The following is a 20,880-nucleotide window of genomic DNA, read 5'->3' on the forward strand; positions in this document are numbered from 1 at the left end:
GAGTTCGTCTGATGTGTTTTGTGTCTGTGTACAGACGTCTGCCTAAAAAGTCCTTACTTACACTGGATCATGGAGAGAGAGAGAGAGATATATATGTGTGCATCAGGTTTATTCTTCAGTTACCAGTTGACCAGACGGAGAGTGTATGTGTGTGAGGTGGTCAGATAAAGAGAAACCAGCAGGTTTAAGCCATCTGGGAAAAGGACTACCATGGATAACAAAATCAAAACACCATCATCTTAATATATTTTTATGTACAGTACCAAACATTCATACGACACATATTTATATAATATTTAGGTAGTACATTAGGAGTTATTTGAGTGTCCAGTCTTGGACAGTCTCTAACATGGCTACCAGTTTGGCCTGTTGATGCTACAACTGGCTCTGCCACCTGTGACTGCTATGGACTGGCTCCTCTCAGAGCCACCATGTCTGTCTGTTTCCTTCTTCTCTGGCCCACACTGCTGGCTCACAGAGCCACCATGTCTGTCTGTTTCCTTCTTCTCTGGCCCACACTGCTGGCTCTCTTCATCTGGTACACCACCTTAGCTGCCTCATCAGAGAGGGCCTGGGAGCAAACACAGGGAGCGGGGTCAGGTGAGTGTGTGTGGACTAGACATAAGTTTACGGGAGTAGACTCAGAGCCCTGTAGGTCCTTGGTCTTGCTCTCGCCTTGGAGAAAGAGAGAGAGGGCAAGACAGAAAGAGCGATATGGGGGGAGAGAGAGAAAGATATTGGGGAACAGAAAGATATTACACAATACATTTAGCACAGTGACACACTGAGGATATCCTGATGTGTGTAATAGGAGGTATTTCTATCCTGGGGCAAATGTCTCTCTTTCTTTCATTCTCTCTTTCTTTGTCAATGTCTTGAAAACTATCCTTTTGCCTCAGGAAGTTTGATAATTCTGTGAAAGAGCAAGAGAGAGAGAGAGTGATAGAGAGACAGAGTTTGATTGAGTGATTTGATTGGTTGGTTGATCGATTGATTGTTTGATCGATTAAAGGTCTAATGCAGCCGTTTTTATCTCAATATAATTTCTGGGTACTGTGATTGTTTTAAAATTAAAATATAAACAAAAATAGCTTCTTAGCAAAAAGCAATTTCTCAACTAAGAATTTTGCTAGGACCGTCTGGAAGTGGAATACTGAAAACTAGTTGTTATTGGCAGAGCACTTTGGAACTCTCTTTCTTATTGGTCTATTAAAGTGGAACTGACAGTATTTTAGCAACATTAAATCTGATTAAAATCTGTTAATTTACACCCCCAGGAAAAATATGACACAAAAAGCAAAATAATCTAACTGGAGAGCACTTAGATATGGTCATTTTCACGTTTTCTGAAATACTTAGAATGTTTGGGGATTACATATACTAAGACATATGTGAAAATTCTATAGCAATATAGAGTGGGAAAGCGATTCTATACCAATATAGAGTGGTAAAGCGATTCTATACCAATATAGAGTGGGAAAGCGATTCTATACCAATATAGAGTGGGAAAGCGATTCCATACCAATATAGCGTGGGAAAGCTATTCTATAGCAATATAGAGTGGGAAAGCGACTCTATACCAATATAGACTGGGAAAGCGATTCTATGCCAATATAGAGTGGGAAAGCTTCCATGCCAATATAGAGTGGGAAAGCTATTCTATAGCAATATAGAGTGGGAAAGCGATTCCATACCAATATAGCGTGGGAAAGCTATTCTATAGCAATATAGAGTGGGAAAGCTATTCTATAGCAATATAGAGTGGGAAAGCGATTCTATAGTAATATTGACTGGGAAAGCGTCCATGCATTTGGACAATTAATTGATACTACAGTAAATAAAACCTAATAAAAACATATGTCTCGTCCAGGACTGGAGTCTACGCAGACCGGTGCGCCATAGCCAATCAGAGCTACAGTAGGCCTTTATGCAAATAATGCCATTTGCCACATAGGCCTACCATCATTCACTATGAACTGGACTGTGTGTTTACAGGCAGTAGGTCCTGCCATCATTCACTATGAACTGGACTGTGTGTTTACAGGCAGTAGGGCCTGTCATCATTCACTTTGAACTGGACTGTGTGTTTACAGGCAGTAGGGCCTGTCATCATTCACTTTGAACTGGACTGTGTGTTTACAGGCAGTAGGGCCTGTCATCATTCACTTTGAACTGGACTGTGTGTTTTCAGGCAGTAGGGCCTGTCATCATTCACTTTGAACTGGACTGTGTGTTTACAGGCAGTAGGGCCTGTCATCATTCACTTTGAACTGGACTGTGTGTTTACAGGCAGTAGGGCCTGTCATCATTCACTATGAACTGGACTGTGTGTTTACAGGCAGTAGGGCATGCCATCATTCACTATGAACTGGACGGTGTGTTTACAGGAAGTAGCAACAGCATGATTTTAGATCATTAGAACACATTCGCTAAAAGCCACAAAATACACCTGAATGGATTTCTGCAAATAAGTAAATACCACGGGAGTCTTCTTACATTTAAAAACTTTACAGTCCTGTTGATCAAACAACCATGAAAAGGTAGTCTCTCTCTCCCTCAGTTACACACATCAACAAGATCAACTACTAATGCTAGCCATAGCAAGACGAGCTAAAATCTAATGAAGGAACATTAGATAAAACCTCTCAAACTTTTTCAGTTAGTTGGCCGTCAAAATTGCACTGATAAACGATGGGGAATTGTAGCCTACTCGTCCTTCTGCAGCTTGCCTGCCAATGCTTGCCTTGGGGTGCTTGTCCCAACCAAGCACCCCAAGCTAACTGGCTAAAGTTGGCTAACTACTTCCAGACACAAATGAGAGAACACATCACTCTGACCATTTTACTCGCCCTACCAGAGCTGGTTAGGATGTTTACATTTTATCCAGAGCGTTCGTGACTAACTATTACTTTTTTTTGTCTACGTTTACTGACACCGTTTACTATCTAGCGGGTTGGTAAATGCATCAGTTATTCTGCACTCTGGCACACTCAGACGAGAGTGCTCTGAAATTGGAGTAGATAGCCAGAGTGAATTTGCTAAAGCAAGAGATATGCTAACTAAATAACAGTTGTTCAAGTTCTTGCATCTTTAGCTGTGTAAAGCCACTGAGAAATGATATGAGGGGGGAAAAGTCACTCACATCTTCCAATGGCATGACATGGCATCCTGCTAGCAACTAGCTAGCTAGCTATCTAGTTAACGTTGGGCTCCGTGTTTTTAGCCTCCTACACAAATAGATACGCTAGCCTATTAGCCACGTTATGATTGACTTGTGACCATTGCCCTTGCTTGTTTGATTGTATTGACATTCCCGGCCTTAGTTACATTTGTCCGTTTTTTGCCCAGAATACTGAGTCATTGAAACTGAAACAGTGCATTCCGAATGGAGGCAGCAAACAATGTACCAGGGCAGCTGTGACTTACAACCTGATAGCAATATGTTTTGGACGACCAAGAAAATGTATTGGTGAATTATATTAAATCATGCATTGAACTCTATCCATCTATTCTGCCAACAATGCCGTAGTGTACGTCATGGAATGTTGAGTCAAATAGAACCAATTTTGTAAAAAGTTGGTTTTGTAGCATAAACTGGGAATGTGATATTTTTGACTGATATTATGATTGTCTGTTTCATATCTATAAAGTAGTTAAAACGCTGTCAGTTCCACAAGGATCATATCTTCTTCAATTTCTTTTTGATACTGTCGCAAAGCTAACTAAAAAGCAGCCTTCGCAAATGGAGGATGGCTTTCACTTCAGCAGTAATAAATTTATGAACTTCTTTGAGGAAAAGATCATGATCATTAGAAAGCAAATTACGGACTCCTCTTTAAATCTGGGTATTCCTCCAAAGCTCCATTGTTCTGAGTCTACACAACTCTGCCAGGACCTAGGATCAAGGGAGATACTAAAGTGTTTTAGTACGATATCTCTTGACACAATGATGAAAATAATCATGGCCTCCAAACCCTCAAGCTGCATACTGGACCCTATTCCAACTAAACTACTGAAAGAGCTGCTTCCTGTGCTTGGCCCTCCTATGTTGAACATAATAAACGGCTCTCTATCCACCGGATGTGTACCAAGCTCACTAAAAGTGGCAGTAATAAAGCCTCTCTTGAAAAAGCCGAATCTTGACCCAGAAATTATAAAAAACTATCGGCCTATATCGAATCTTCCATTCCTCTCAAACATTTTAGAAAAAGCTGTTGCACAGCAACTCACTGCCTTCCTGAAGACAAACAATGTATACGAAACGCTTCAGTCTGGTTTTAGACCCCATCATAGCACTGAGACTGCACTTGTGAAGGTGGTAAATGACCTTTTAATGACGTCAGACCGAGGCTCTGCATCTGTCCTCGTGCTCCTAGTTCTTAGTGCCGCTTTTGATACCATCGATCACCACATTCTTTTGGAGAGATTGGAAACCCAAATTGGTCTACATGGACAAGTTCTGGCCTGGTTTAAATCTTATCTGTCGGAAAGATATCAGTTTGTCTCTGTGAATGGTTTGTCCTCTGACAAATCAATTGTAAATTTCGGTGTTCCTCAAGGTTCCGTTTTAGGACCACTATTGTTTTCACTATATATTTTACCTCTTGGGGATGTCATTCGAAAACATAATGTTAAATTTCACTGCTATGCGGACGACACACAGCTGTACATTTCAATGAAACATGGTGAAGCCCCAAAATTGCCCTCGCTAGAAGCCTGTGTTTCAGACATAAAGAAGTGGATGGCTGCAAACTTTCCACTTTTAAACTCGGACAAAACAGAGATGCTTGTTCTAGGTCCCAAGAAACAAAGAGATCTTCTGTTGAATCTGACAATTAATCTGGATGGTTGTACAGTCGTCTCAAATAAAACTGTGAAGGACCTCGGTGTTACTCTTGACCCTGATCTCTCTTTTGAAGAACATATCAAGACTGTTTCAAGGACAGCTTTTTTCCATCTACGTAACATTGCAAAAATCAGAAACTTTCTGTCCAAAAATTACGCAGAAAAATGAATCCATGCTTTTGTTACTTCTAGGCTGGACTACTGCAATGCTCTACTTTCCGGCTACCCGGATAAAGCACTAAACAAACTTCAGTTAGTGCTAAATGCGGCTGCTAGAATCCTGACTAGAACCAAAAAATTTGATCATATTACTCCAGTGCTAGCCTCCCTACACTGGCTTCCTGTTAACCTGTTGGGGATAGGGGGCAGTATTTGCATGGCTGGATAAAAAACGTACCCGATTTAATCTGGTTACTACTCCTGCCCAGTAACTAGAATATGCATATAATTATTGGCTTTGGATAGAAAACACCCTAAAGTTTCTAAAACTGTTTGAATGGTGTCTGTGAGTATAACAGAACTCCTATGGCAGGCCAAAACCTGAGAAGATTTCAAGCAGGAAGTGGCCTGTCTGAGAAGTAGAGTTTCATCTTGGCTCTTTTTATTGAAGACTCAGGATCTGTGCAATAACGTGACACTTCCTACGTTGTCCATAGGGTCTCAGAGCCCGGGAAAACGTTGAACGATATCGAGGCAGGCTCTGGCTGAAACACTTTATCGCTTTTGGCAAGTGGCCACTCAGAGTATTATGGGCTTAGGCGCGTGCCCGCTTCGACCGAATGGTTTCTTTTCCTTTGTCTGTTTATCTAAACGCAGATTCCCGGTCGGAATATTGTCGCTTTTTTATGAGAAAAATGGCATAAAAATTGATTTTAAACAGCGGTTGACATGCTTCGAAGTACGGTAATGGAATATTTAGAATTCTTTTGTCACGAATTGCGCCATGCTCGTCACCCTTATTTAGCCTTTAGGATAGTGTCTAGAACGCACGAACAAAACGCCGCTGTTTGGATATAACGATGGATTATTTTGGACCAAACCAACATTTGTTATTGAAGTAGAAGTCCTGGGAGTGCATTCTGACGAAGACAACAAAGGTAAGAACATTTTTCTTATAGTAAATCTGACTTTGATGAGTGCTAAACCTGCTGGGTGTCTAAATAGCTAGCCCTGTGATGCCGGGCTATCTACTGAGAATATTGCAAAATGTGCTTTCACCGAAAAGCTATTTTAAAATCGGACATATCGAGTGCATAGAGGAGTTCTGTATCTATAATTCTTAAAATAATTGTTATGCTTTTTGTGAACGTTTATCGTGAGTAATTTAGTAAATTCACCGGCAGTGTTCGGTGGGAATGCTAGTCACATGCTAGTCACATGCTAATGTAAAAAGCTGGTTTTTGATATAAATATGAACTTGATTGAACAAAACATGCATGTATTGTATAACATAATGTCCTAGGGTTGTCATCTGATGAAGATCATCAAAGGTTAGTGCTACATTTAGCTGTGGTTTGGGTTTATGTGACATTATATGCTAGCTTGAAAAATGGGTGTCTGATTATTTCTGGCTCGGTACTCTGCTGACATAATCTAATGTTTTGCTTTCGTTGTAAAGCCTTTTTGACATCGGACAGTGTGGTTAGATTAACGAGAGTCTTATCTTTAAAATTGTGTAAAATAGTCATATTTTTGTAAAATTGAAGTAATAGCATATCTAAGGATTTGAATAACGCACCACAGGATTCAACTGGCTGTTGAGTAGGTGGGACGCCCACCTAGCCCAGAGAGGTTAAGGCAAGGGCTGATTTCAAGGTTTTACTGCTAACCTACAAAGCATTACATGGGCTTGCTCCTACCTATCTTTCCGATTTGGTCCTGCCGTACATACCTACACGTACGCTACGGTCACAAGACGCAGGCCTCCTAATTGTCCCTAGAATTTCTAAGCAAACGGCTGGAGGTAGGGCTTTCTCCTATAGAGCTCAATTTTTATGGAATGGTCTGCCTACCAATGTGAGAGACGCAGACTCAGTCTCAACCTTTAAGTCTTTACTGAAGACTTATCTCTTCAGTAGGTCCTATGATTAAGTATAGTCTCGCCCAGGAGTGTGAAGGTGAACGGAAAGGCTGGAGCAACGAACCGCCCTTGCTGTCTCTGCCTTGCCGGTTCCCCTCTTTCCACTGGGATTCTCTGCCTCTAACCCTTTTACAGGGGCTAAGTCACTGGCTTACTGGTGTTCTTCCATGCCGTCCATGGGAGGGGTGCGTCACTTGAGTGGGTTGAGTCACTGACGTGGTCTTCCTGTCTGGGTTGGCGCCCCCCCTTGGGTTGTGCCATGGCGGAGATCATTGTGGGCTATACTCGGCCTTGTCTTAGGACGGTAAGTTGGTGGTTGGAGACATCCCTCTAGTGGTGTAGGGGCTGTGCTTTGGCAAAGTGGGTGGGGTTATATCCTGCCTGTTTGGCCCTGTCCGGGGGTATCATCGGATGGGGCCACAGTGTCTTCTGATCCCTCCTGTCTCAGCCTCCAGTATTTATGCTGCAGTAGTTTATGTGTCGGGGGGCTAGGGTCAGTCTGTTACATCTGGAGTATTTCTCTTGTCTTATCCGGTGTCCTGTGTGAATTTAAATATGCTCTCTCTAATTCTCTCTTTCTGTCTTTCTCTCGGAGGACCTGAGGCCTAGGACCATGCCTCAGGACTACCTGGTATGATGACTCCTTGCTGTCCCCAGTCCACCTGGCCGTGCTGCTGCTCCAGTTTCAACTGTTCTGCCTGCGGCTATGAAACCCTGACCTGTTCACCGGACGTGCTTGTTGCACCCTCGACAACTACTATGATTATTATTATTTGACCATGCTGGTCATTTATGAACATTTTAACATCTTGACCATGTTCTGTTATAATATCCACCCTGCACAGCCAGAAGAGGACTGGCCACCCCTCATAGCCTGGTTCCTCTCTAGGTTTCTTCCTAGGTTTTTGGCCTTTCTAGGGAGTTTTTCCTAGCCACCGTGCTTCTTTCACATGCATTGCTTGCTGTTTGGGGTTTTAGGCTGGGTTTCTGTACAGCACTTTGAGATATCAGCTGATGTACGAAGGGCTATATAAATAAATTTGATTTGATTTATCACCTCCACCTTACCTGACACCCTAGACCCACTTGTATACCGCCCCAGTAGATCCACAGACGATGCAACTGTCATCGCACTGCACACTGCCCTATCCCATCTGGACAAGAGGAATACCTATGTAAGAAAGCTGTTCATTGACTATAGCTCAGCCTTCAACATCATTGTACCTTCCAAGCTCATCATTAAGCTCGGGGCCCTACGTCTGAACTCCACCCTGTACAACTGGGTCCTGGACTTCCTGACGGACCGCCCCCAGGTGGTGAAGGTAGGAAACAACATCTCCACTACGCTGATCCTCAACACAGGGGCCCCACAAGAGTGCGTGCTCAGCCCCCTCCTGTACTCCCTGTTCACCCATGATTGCATGACCACGCTCAACTCCAACACAATCATCAAGTTTGCAGACGACACAACAGTAGTAGGCCTGATTACCAACAATGACGAGACAGCCTACAGGGAGGAGGTGAGGGCCCTGGCAGAGTGGTGCCAGGAAAATAACCTCTCCCTCAACATCAACAAAATGAAGGAGCTGATCGTGGACTTCAAGAAACAGCAGAGGGTGCATGCCTCTACCCACATCGACGGGACCGTAGTGGAGTAGGTGAAAAGCTTCAAGTTCCTCGGAGTACACATCACTGACAATCTGAAATCGTCCACCCAGACAGACAGTGTGGTGAAGAAGGCGCAACAGTGCCTCTTCAACCTCAGGAGGCTGAAAAATGTTGTCTTGGCCCCTAAGACCATCACAAACTTTTACAGATGCACAATTGAAAGTATTCTGTCGGCTGTATCACCGCTTGGTACGGCGACTGCACCACCCTCAACTGCAGGGCTCTCCAGAGGGTGGCACGGTCTGCCCAACGCATCACCGGGGGCAAACTGCCTGCCCTCCAGGACCCATCTACAGCACCTGATGTCACAGGAAGGCCAAAAAGATCATCAAGGACATCAACCACCCGAGCCACTACCTGTTCATCCCCACTATCATCCAGAAGGTGAGGTCAGTACAGGTGCATCAAAGCTGGGACCGAGGGACTGAAAAACAGCTTCTTCAAGGCCATCAGACTGTTAACCTCTATGGGCTAGGTGGGACGCAAGCGTCCCACTCGTGGTGCACTCCATCAACAGCAGGTGCATTTCAAGAGCGGCAAATTTGAATCCAAATAAATGTCAAAATTAAAAATTTTCAAACATACAACTATTTTACACCCTTTGAAAGATAAACATCTCCTTAATCTAACCACGTTTTACGATTTCAAAAAGGTTTTACGGCGAAAGCATAAATTTAGAGTATGTTAGGACAGTACATTTACAAGAGTTGTGTGTAATGTTTTGTCAATTCAAAGACAGGGTCACCAAAACCATAAAACCAGCTAAAATGATGCACTAACCTTTTACAATCTCCATCAGATGACACTCCTAGGACATTATGTTAGACAATGCATGCATTTTTAGTTCTATCAAGTTCATATTTATATCCAAAAACAGCGTTTTACTATGGCATTGATGTTGAGGAAATCGTTTCCCTCCAATAACCGGCAGTCAAGTCAGCACCACAAATTAAATAATTAAAATTCGAAAACATTGGTAAAATATTATATTGTCATTTAAAGAATTATAGATTTACATCTCTTGAACGCAATCAACTTGCCAGATTTAAAAATAACCTTACTGGGAAATCACACTTTGCAATAATCTGAGCACTGCGCCCAGAAAAATATGCGTTGCGATACAGACTAGACGTCATGTTGGGGAGATCTAAAATCGAAAATACTATGTAAATAATCCATTACCTTTGATTCTCTTCATCAGATGTCACTTCCAGGTATCACAGGTCCATAACGAATGTAGTTTTGTTCAAAAAAGCTCATCATTTATGTCCAAAAATCTCCATCTTGTTAGCACATGATCTAAGCCAGCCGGACTTCTCGTCATGAACGAGGGGAAAAAATATATTTACGTTCGTTCAAACATGTCAAACGTGTCAGGTATCCACTTCCTGTCAGAAAATGTCTCAGGGTTTTGCCTGCCAAATGAGTTCTGTTATACTCACAGACACCATTCAAAAAGTTTTAGAAACTTTAGAGTGTTTTCTATCCATATATAATAAGTATATGCATATTCTAGTTACTGGGTAGGATTAGTAACCAGATTAAATCGGGTACATTTTTTTATCCAGCCGTGCAAATACTGCCCCCTAGCCCTAACAGGTTTTAAATAGCCATCACTAGCTGGGTACCACCCAGTTACTCAACCCTGCACCTTAGAGGCTGCTGCCCCATATACAAAAATATAGGACCTTTAGACAGACAGACAGACAGACAGACAGACAGACAGACAGACAGACAGACAGACAGACAGACAGACAGACAGACAGACAGACAGACAGACAGACAGACAGACAGACAGACAGACAGACAGATAGACAGACCAACTGGGAGTCTGTGGTGAGGTCATCACAGATGGTTGTCATGGTATTGATCCAGTTTCCATAGATACTCTCCTCCTTTGGGTTGGACCTCTGCTCACTGGAGACAAGAGGTTATAGGGTTAACACACACACACACACACACACACACACACACACACACACACACACACACACACACACACACACACACACACACACACACACACACATACATACATACATACATACATACAGTTGAAGTCCGAAGTTTACATACACTTAGGTTGGAGTCATTAAAACTCGTTTTTCAACCACTCCACACATAAAATTGTTTACAGGCAGATTATTTCACTTATAATTCACTGTATCACAATTCCAGTGGGTCAGAAGTTTACATACACTAAGTTGACTGTGCCTTTAAACAGCTTGGAAAATTCAAGAAAATGTCATGGCTTTAGAAGCTTCTGATAGGCTAATTGACATCATTTGAGTCAGTTAGAGGTGTACCTGTGGATGTATTTCAAGGCCTACCTTCAAACTCGGTGCATCTTTGCATGAAATCATGGGAAACTCAAAAGAAATCAGCCAAGACCTCAGGAAAAACAAATTGTAGACCTCCACAAGTCTGGTTCATCCTTGGTAGCAATTTCCAAACGCCTGATGGTACAACGTTCATCTGTACAAACAATACTACGCAAGTATAAACACCATTGGACCACGCAGCCGTAATACCGCTCAGGAAGGAGACGCGTACCGTCTCCTAGAGATGAACATACTTTGGTGCGAAAAGTGCGAATCAATCCCAGAACAAAAGCAAAGGACCTTGTGAAGATGCTGGAGGAAACAGGTACAAAAGTATCTCTATCAACAGTAAAACGAGTCCTATATCGACATAGCCTGAAAGGCTGCTCAGCAAGAAAGAAGCCACTGCTCCAAAACCGACTACCGACTATAGATTGCATCATGAGGTAGGAAAATTGTGCGGATATATTGAAGCAACATCTCAAGACATAAGTCAGGAAGTTTAAGCTTGGTTGCAAACGGGTCTTTCAAACGGACAATGACCCCAAGCATACTTCCAAAGTTGTGGCAAAATGGCTTAACCTGTTAGGGCTAGGGGGCAGTATTTGCACGGCTGGATAAAAAAAATGTACCCGATTTAATCTGGTTACTAATCCTACCCAGTAACTAGAATATGCATATACTTATTATATATGGATAGAAAACACTCTAAAGTTTCTAAAACTGTTTGAATGGTGTCTGTGAGTATAACAGAACTCATTTGGCAGGCAAAACCCTGAGACATTTTCTGACAGGAAGTGGATACCTGATGTGTTGTATTACCTTTAAACCTATCCCATTGAAAAACACAGGGGCTGAGGAATATTTTGGCACTTCCTATTGCTTCCACTAGATGTCACCAGCCTTTACAAAGTGTTTTGAGTCTTCTGGAGGGAGATCTGACCGAACAAGAGCCATGGAACGATGATGGCCCATTAGACACCTGGCGCGCGAGTTCATGTTGGGTACCCTCGTTCCAATACGTTATAAAAGAGTATGCATTCGTCCACCTTGAATATTATTCATGTTCTGGTTAAAAAAGGCCCCAATGATTTATGCTATACAACGTTTGACATGTTTGAACGAACGTAAATATATTTTTTCCCCTCGTTCATGACGAGAAGTCCGGCTGGCTTAGATCATGTGCTAACAAGACGGAGATTTTTGGACATAAATGATGAGCTTTTTTGAACAAAACTACATTCGTTATGGACCTGTGATACCTGGAAGTGACATCTGATGAAGAGAATCAAAGGTAATGGATTATTTACATAGTATTTTCGATTTTAGATCTCCCCAACATGACGTCTAGTCTGTATCGCAACGCGTATTTTTCTGGGCGCAGTGCTCAGATTATTGCAAAGTGTGATTTCCCAGTAAGGTTATTTTTAAATCTGGCAAGTTGATAGCGTTCAAGAGATGTAAATCTATAATTCTTTAAATGACAATATAATATTTTACCAATGTTTTCTAATTTTAATTATTTAATTTGTGGTGTTGACTTGACTGCCGGTTATTGGAGGGAAACGATTTCCTCAACATCAATGCCATAGTAAAACGCTGTTTTTGGATATAAATATGAACTTGATAGAACTAAAAATGCATGCATTGTCTAACATAATGTCCTAGGAGTGTCATCTGATGGAGATTGTAAAAGGTTAGTGCATCATTTTAGCTGGTTTTATGGTTTTGGTGACCCTGTCTTTGAATTGACAAAACATTACACACAACTCTTGTAAATGTACTGTCCTAACATACTCTAAATTTATGCTTTCGCCGTAAAACCTTTTTGAAATCGTAAAACGTGGTTAGATTAAGGAGATGTTTATCTTTCAAAGGGTGTAAAATAGTTGTATGTTTGAAAAATTTGAATTTTGACATTTATTTGGATTCAAATTTGCCGCTCTTGAAATGCACCTGCTGTTGATGGAGTGCACCACGGGGGGGACGCTAGCGTCCCACCTAGCCCATAGAGGTTAAGGACAACCAAGTGAAGGTATTGGAGTGGTCATCACAAAGCCCTGACCTGAAACCTATAGAACATTTGTTGGCAGAACTGAAAAAGCGTGTGCGAGCAAGGAGGCCTACAAACCTGACTTAGTTACACGAGCTCTGTCAGGAGGAATGGGCCAAAATTCACCCAACTTATTGTGGTAAGCTTGTGGAAGGCTACCTCAAATGTTTGACCCAAGTTAAACAATTTAAAGGCAATGCTACCAAATGCTAATTGAGTGTACAGTCGTGGCCAAAAGTTTTGAGAATGACACAAATATTAATTTTCACAAAGTCTGCTGCTTCAGTTTGTATGATGGCAATTTGCATATACTCCAGAATGTTTTGAAGAGTGATCAGATGAATTGCAAAGTCCCTCTTTGCCATGCAAATGAACTGAATCCCAATAAAACATTTCCACTGCATTTCAGCCCTGCCACAAAAGGACCAGCTGACAACATGTCAGTGATTCTCTCATTAACACAGGTGTGAGTGTTGACGAGGACAAGGCTGGAGATCACTCTGTCATGCTGATTGAGTTCGAATAACAGACTGAAAGCTTCAAAAGGACGGTGGTGCTTGGAATCATTGTTCTTCCTCTGTCAATCATGGTTACCTGCAAGGAAACACGTGCCATCATTTTTTTTCCACAAAAAGGGCTTCACATGCAAGGATATTGCTGCCAGTAAGATTGCACCTAAATCAACCATTTATCGGATCATCAAGAACTTCAAGGATAGTGGTTCAACTGTTGTGAAGAAGGCTTCAGGGCGCCCAAGAAAGTCCAGCAAGCGCCAGGACTGTCTCCTAAAGTTGATTCAGCTGCGGGATCGGGGCACCACCAGTACAGAGCTTGCTCAGGAATGGCAGCAGGCAGGTGTGAGTGCATCTGCATGCACAGTGAGGCAAAGACTTTTGGAGGATGGCCTGGTGTCAAGAAGGGCAGCAAAGAAGCCACTTCTCTCCAGGAAAAACATCAGGGACAGACTGATATTCTGCAAAAGGTACAGGGATTGGCCTGCTGAGGACTGGGGTAAAGTAATTTTCCTTGATGAATCCTCTTTCAGATTGTTTGGAGCATCCGGGTAAAAGCTTGTCTGGAGAAGACAAGGTGAGTGCTACCATCAGTCCTGTGTCATGCCAACAGTAAAGCATCCGGAGACCATTCATGTGTGGGGTTGCTTCTCAGCCAAGGGAGTGGGCTCACTCACAAATTTGCCTAAGAACACAGCCATGAATAAAGAATGGTACCAACACATCCTCCGAGAGGAACTTCTCCCAACCATCCAGGAACAGTTTGGTGATGAACAATGCCTTTTCCAGCATGATGGAGCACCTTGCCATAAGGCAAAAGTGATAACTAAGTGGCTCGGGGAACAAAACATGGATATTTTGTGTCCATGGCCAGGAAACTCCCCAGACCTTAATCCCATTGAGAATTTGTGGTCAGTCCTCAAGAGGCGGTTGGACAAACAAAAACGCACAAATTCTGACAAACTCCAAGCATTGATTATGCAAGAATGGGCTGCCATCAGTCAGGATGTGGCCCAGAAGTTAATTGACAGCATGCCAGGGCAGATTGCAGAGGTCTTGAAAAAGAAGGGTCAACACTGCAAATATTGACTCTTTGCATCAACTTCATGTAATTGTCAATAAAAGCCTTTGACGTTCATGAAATACATGTAATTATACTTCAGTATTCCATAGTAACATCTGAAAAAAATATCTAAAGACACTGAAGCAGCAAACTTTGTGAAAATTAATATTTGTGTCATTCTCAAAACATTTGGCCACGACTGTATGTAAACTTCTGACCCAGTGGGAATGTGATGAAAGAAATAAAAGCTGAAAGAAATCTCTACTATTATTCTGCCATTTCACATTCTTAAAATGAAGTGGTGATCCTAACTGACCTAAAACAGGGAATTTTTACTCGGATTAAATGTCAGGAATTGTGAAAAACTGAGTTTAAATGTATTTGGTTAAGTTGTATGTAAACTTCCGACTTCAACTGTACATTCATGCACCATACATACATACATACATACATACATACATACATACATACATACATACATACATACATACATACATACATACATACATACATACATACACCCCTACCTGATGTCTTTGAGCAGGTCTTGCTGTGCTCTGAGTTGTCTCTGTGCTTCATGGACTCTTCCCTTCATAGTTAACCTGGCACACAGCTGGGCACAGTGGACTCCTAACACTGACATGTTCAGACTGCCTGCCCACACCCAGCTAGACAGAGAGAGAGTGACGGGGACAGGAGGAGAGAGAGAGAAGCAGGGGGCATTTAGTGTGTGTATGTGTGCGTGCTTGCGTGTGTTAGTCTGTGTGTGTTACCTGCTGGTTGTAACCCGTCTCTGTTCAGTGATGATGCGTGTTACTTTCTGTTGATCTCTGGTGGTGAAGGACAGCTGTAGCTGGAACGGTAGTCGGTCTCTACGCATGAAACCTGTACAACAGACACAAACACGCACGCATGCACACACAAAGTGACCTCTTAAGGGATCCTGGGAGAGGGTATGCGTCTTCGTGTGCGAATTTAGGTGTGTGTGTTTTCACTCACTCTCTGTACTATCAGGCTTGCAGGCAAACTGAAAGGTGATCTCCACCCCTTCTGTTACGTTCCCTATATCCCTTACTAGACAGTGGTTACACTCCTCATAGGGAAAATACCTGGGGGAGACAGATGTGAAGGATGACCAATGTTTTCATGGCTGACTTAAGAGCATTGAGTTTGTGAGTGAAATCCACACAAGGTGTGTGTTTGTGTGTGATACTTCACCCTGAAAGAAGTCATACTCACATGCCGTCAGCTGCTAGTAACGTTGCCGTGACGCCCGTCGCTAAGATGTTGTCGGCCAGAGCTGACTGGATCTCTGTTGCTACAGTACCAATGTTTACTATGTTCACCTGTTCAGGTGAAAGAGGAGAGGAGGAGAAGAGAGACAGGAGGAGGAGGAGAAGAGAGACAGGAGGAGGAGGAGAAGAGAGAGACAGGAGGAGGAAGAGAAGAGAGAGACAGGAGGAGGAGGAGAGAGAGACAGGAGGAGGAGGAGAATAGAGAGACAAGAGGAGGAGGGGAGGGGAGAGAACAGGAGGAAGGGGAGGAGGAGGAGAGAGAGGTGAGATGTGGGAACAGGAGGAGGAAGAGGGGAGGAGGAGAGAGAGGTGAGGGGAGAGAACAGGAGGAGGGAGAGGAGAGAGAGATGAGGGGAGAGAACAGGAGGAGGAGAGAAAGGTGAGGGGAGAGAACAGGAGGAGGGGGAGAGAACAGGAGGAGAGAAGAGGAGGAGAGAGAGGTGAGATATGAGAACAGGAGTAGGAGGAAGATGGGGATAGGAGAGGTAAGAGGTTGGTAATAGGAGAGGAGGTAAGAGGAGAGGTAAGGTAAGGTAATAGGAAAGGTAATAGGAGAGGAGAGGTGAGAGGAGAGGTAAGGTAATAGGAGAGGTAATTGGAGAGGAGAGGTGAGAGGAGAGGTAATAGGAGAGGAGAGGTAAGGTAATATGAGAGGTGAGAGGTAAGAGGAGAGGTAAGGTAATAGTAGAGGAGAGGTAAGGTAATAGGAGAGGAGAGGTAAGAGGAGAGGAGAGGTAAGGTAATAGGAGAGGAGAGGTAATAGGAGAGGAGAGGTGAGAGGAGAGGTGAGAGGAGAGGAGAGGTGAGAGGAGAGGAGAGGTAAGAGGAGAGGAGAGGAGAGGTAAGAGGAGAGGTAAGAGGAGAGGTGAGGTAATAGGAGAGGTAAGGTAATAGGAGAGGAGAGGAGAGGTAAGAGGAGAGGTAAGGTAATAGGAGAGGAGAGGTAATAGGAGAGGTAAGGTAATAGGAGAGGAGAGGTAATAGGAGAGGAGAGGTAAGAGAAGAGGTAAGAGAAGAGGAGAGGTAAGAGGAGAGGAGAGGAGAGGTAAGAGGAGAGGAGAGGAGAGGTAAGAGGAGAGGTAAGGTAATAGGAGAGGAGAGGTGAGAGGAGAGGAGAGGTAAGGAAATAGGAGAGGAGAGGTAATAGGAGAGGTAAGGTAATAGGAGAGGAGAGGTAATATGAGAGGAGAGGTAAGAGGAGAGGAGAGGTAAGAGGAGAGGTAAGGTAATAGGAGAGGAGAGGTGAGAGGAGAGGAGAGGTAAGGTAATAGGAGAGGAGAGGTGAGGTGAGAGGAGAGGGTGTGTGTGTGTCTCACCCTTCCTCCAGTCTGGTCAGCCAGTAGTCCCACCTCAGCCAACCTGCAGTCTGTGCCCTCAAAGGTCATTACTGAAACTATCACACTGCAGAAACAGAAAATACATGACAGATCAATCATCACCCTGCAGAGTGAAGGAATACACAGTCAACCTGAGGAGTTTTGTGATAAGCTATTGGATGTTTGGGGGTGCATTGTACTTTGGTGTACATGGAGGTTTTTGGGTGTACACTAACCTTCTGTTAGCTACCACCTGGGATAGTTAGGGGTACACTAACCCTCTGTTAGCTAGTTAGGGGGTACACTATCCCTCTTAGCTTGTTAGGGGGTACACTAACCCTCTGTTAGCTACCACTGGTATAGTTAGGGGTACACTAACCCTCTGTTTGCTAGTTAGGGGGTACACTAACCCTCTGTTAGCTAGTTAGGGGGTACACTAACCCTCTGTTAGCTAGTTAGGGGGTACACTAACCCTCTGTTAGCTAGTTAGGGGGTACACTAACCCTTTGTTAGCTGCCTCGTTGGCTAGCTGTCTGTAGAAGTAAGGTGACTGGGGGGAGGAGAAAGGGGCGGGACTCTCCATCTCACCCAATCCGATGTTAGCTCGCCCGTCTGTACACAAGATCACCTAGAGGTCAACCAATCACAGAACACAGAACACTGAGAGGTTATAACTGGTCATAACAATGATATAGGAGTTGACATAAATGAGACATGGTGTCTGATAGGCTGTCAGAATTTCAACGAGGCATCTGATTTGGTTGTGATACCGGAAGTGAACTGCTTTTGGATGGACCGCTCAGCTCTGACTGACCTTTGACCCCACGAATCGAGACGCCATGGCAACGGAGACCAAGGCTGCAGGACCCAACGCTGTAGCCCCGTGTTCTCGCAACCTGGAGAGATGGAGAGATAGTTAGAAAGGGGAGAGAGATAGTTTTAATAAGACATACAGATTGACAGGCAGGCAGTCAACCAGCCAGACAGACGAACAAATAGCCAGACAGAAACCAATGGACAGACTGACAGAGAACCAGCCAGACAGACAGACTCACTCTTTGACTCTCCGTGAGAGGTGTTGGTAGCTCTCAGCTATACAGTGTGGAGTGTTGTACTGTTGACCCTGTTGTCTCAGGTAGTCATAATCAACAAGAGCCCAGTCCCTCAGAGAGACTGGTACACCTGAACCATCACCATACACTACTACCTAGAGAGGGCGGGAGAGAGGGAGGGAGGGAAAATGATTATAACAATAAAAAATAGATGCAACAAGTAGGCAGGTTAGTAGGTACAAACATAGGCGAGAGGAACCTAAGCTTCCCCAAAAGTCAATTTAATAAAAATTGGTCAAAATGATGTAATTACTCCTGTCTATACAGAAATACATAAAATGATTGAAAATAGTACACCTGAGAGCATGATGTAGCCACAAACTGACATTTTCAACATGTCCCCGATTGAGTCTGTAATACCAACATGCTTCAAGCAGACCACCATAGTCCCTGTGCCCAAGAACACAAAGGCAACCTGCTTAAATGACTACAGACCCGTAGCACTCACGTCCGTAGCCATGAAGTGCTTTGAAAGGCTGGTAATGGCTCACATCAACACCATTATCCCAGAAACCCTAGACCCACTCCAATTTGCATACCGCCCAAACAGATCCACAGATAATGCAATCTCTATTGCACTCCCCACTGCCCTTTTCCACCTGGACAAAAGGAACACCTATGTGAGAATGCTATTCAATGACTACAGCTCAGCGTTCAACACCATAGTACCCTCAAAGCTCATCACTAAACTAAGGATCCTGGGACTAAACACCTCCCTGTGCAACTGGATCCTGGACTTCCTGACGGGCCACCCCCATGTGGTGAGGGTAGGTAGCAACACATTTTTTACATTTTACATTTTAGTCATTTAGCAGACGCTCTTATCCAGAGCAACTTACAGTAGTGAATGCATACATTTCATACATTTAATTTTATGCATTTTTTTGTACTGGGCCCCCGTGGGAATCAAACCCACAACCCTGGCGTTACACACACCATGCTGGCGTTGCACACACCATGCTGGCGTTGCAAACACCATGCTCTACCAACTGAGCCACAGGGAAGACAACACGTCTGCCACAATGATCCTCAACACTGGAGCTCCCCAGGGGTGCGTGCTCATTCCCCTCCTGTACTCCCTGTTCACCCACGACTGCATGGCCAGGCACGACTCCAACACCATCATTAAGTTTGCTGACGACACAACAGTGGTAGGCCTGATCACCGACAACGACGAGACAGCCTATAGGGAGGAGGTCAGAGACCTGGCAGGGTGGTGCCAGAATAACAACCTATCCCTCAACGTAACCAAGACTAAGGAGATGATTGTGGACTACAGGAAAAGGAGCACCGAGCACGTCCCCATTCTCATCGACGGGGCTGTAGTGGAGCAGGTTGAGAGCTTCAAATTCCTTGGTGTCCACATCAACAATAAATTACAATGGTTGCTTGAATGAGGACCTGGGTTCAATCTCCAGCATCTCCACGAAACCACCAAACTCAGCAGATTACATTTTTAATGGGACTGGGGTAAAGTCATTTTCTCTGATGAATCCTCTTTCAGATTGTTTGGAGCATCCGGGTAAAAGCTTGTCTGGAGAAGACAAGGTGAGTGCTACCATCAGTCCTGTGTCATGCCAACAGTAAAGCATCCGGAGACCATTCATGTGTGGGGTTGCTTCTCAGCCAAGGGAGTGGGCTCACTCACAAATTTGCCTAAGAACACAGCCATGAATAAAGAATGGTACCAACACATCCTCCGAGAGCAACTTCTCCCAACCATCCAGGAACAGTTTGGTGATGAACAATGCCTTTTCCAGCATGATGGAGCACCTTGCCATAAGGCAAAAGTGATAACTAAGTGGCTCGGGGAACAAAACATTACCTACACACACACCTTTTTTTCCCCGCACTATTGGGCGCATGTGACAAATAAACTTTGATTTGATTGTTTTAAATCACAAGTGCATAGCCTACAATTGGAGCTCACAATGCTGGCAGTGGGTGTGGCAAACAATCAAATAACTGATTGTTGAGAGAGAGAGAGAGAGAGAGAGAGAGAGAGAGAGAGAGAGAGAGAGAGAGAGAGAGAGAGAGAGAGAGAGAGAGAGAGAGAGAGAGAGAGAGAGAGAGAGAGAGAGAGAGAGAGAGAGAGAGAGAGAGAGAGAGAGAGAGAGAGAGAGAGAGAGAGAGAGAGAGAGAGAGAGAGAGAGAGAGAGAGAGAGAGAGAGAGAGAGAGAGAGATAGATAGATAGATAGATAGATAGATAGATAGATAGATAGATAGATAGATAGATAGATAGATAGGAGACCTTTTCAACATTTATATCAATGAATTAGCAGACATGTTGGACCATTCTCCAGCCCCAGGACTCACACTATTTGACACAGAGGTAAATTACCTGCTATATGCTGCTGATTTGGTTCTTCTATCACCAACCAAAGACATTATAGAGCAATATTACCATAATTGGGCCCTGGCAGTAAATAAAAAATAAATAAAAATCATGATTCCCCCCCCCACAAAACAACTGAAACAGATGTCAGAAACACAAATATAAATTCACCCTGAACAACACCATCATTGAACACACAAAACATGACTCATACCTTGGTCTGACCATATCTGCATCGGGAAACTTTAATATGGCAGTGAATGCACTCGAAGAAAAAGC

The 20,880-nt window shown here is 43.6% G+C and overlaps 1 protein-coding gene across 3 annotated transcripts in view; it reads right to left on the reverse strand.

Annotated features, from left to right (window-relative positions):
* Window positions 1-234: 234 nt before the first annotated feature.
* Window positions 235-20,880, reverse strand: part of LOC106608480 (circularly permutated Ras protein 1) — a 39,960-nt gene continuing 19,314 nt past the window's right edge. For 2 of the 3 annotated variants that reach the window (XM_014206409.2, XM_014206412.1), the window contains 10 exons: window positions 18,209-18,360; window positions 17,968-18,049; window positions 17,657-17,781; window positions 17,154-17,238; window positions 15,782-15,888; window positions 15,542-15,651; window positions 15,316-15,427; window positions 15,070-15,210; window positions 10,414-10,510; window positions 235-571 (listed from right to left, as the gene is read on the reverse strand). In XM_014206409.2, coding sequence (XP_014061884.2) covers window positions 473-571; window positions 10,414-10,510; window positions 15,070-15,210; window positions 15,316-15,427; window positions 15,542-15,651; window positions 15,782-15,888; window positions 17,154-17,238; window positions 17,657-17,781; window positions 17,968-18,049; window positions 18,209-18,360 — 1,110 coding nt within the window. In that variant the 3' untranslated portion in view covers window positions 235-472. The remainder of the gene's footprint in view (window positions 572-10,413; window positions 10,511-15,069; window positions 15,211-15,315; window positions 15,428-15,541; window positions 15,652-15,781; window positions 15,889-17,153; window positions 17,239-17,656; window positions 17,782-17,967; window positions 18,050-18,208; window positions 18,361-20,880) is intronic. The other variant, XM_045721451.1, reaches the window with a different exon arrangement.

This window comes from Salmo salar, chromosome ssa07, assembly GCF_905237065.1.
Source record: "Salmo salar chromosome ssa07, Ssal_v3.1, whole genome shotgun sequence".
NCBI classification, from domain to species: Eukaryota; Metazoa; Chordata; class Actinopteri; order Salmoniformes; family Salmonidae; genus Salmo; species Salmo salar.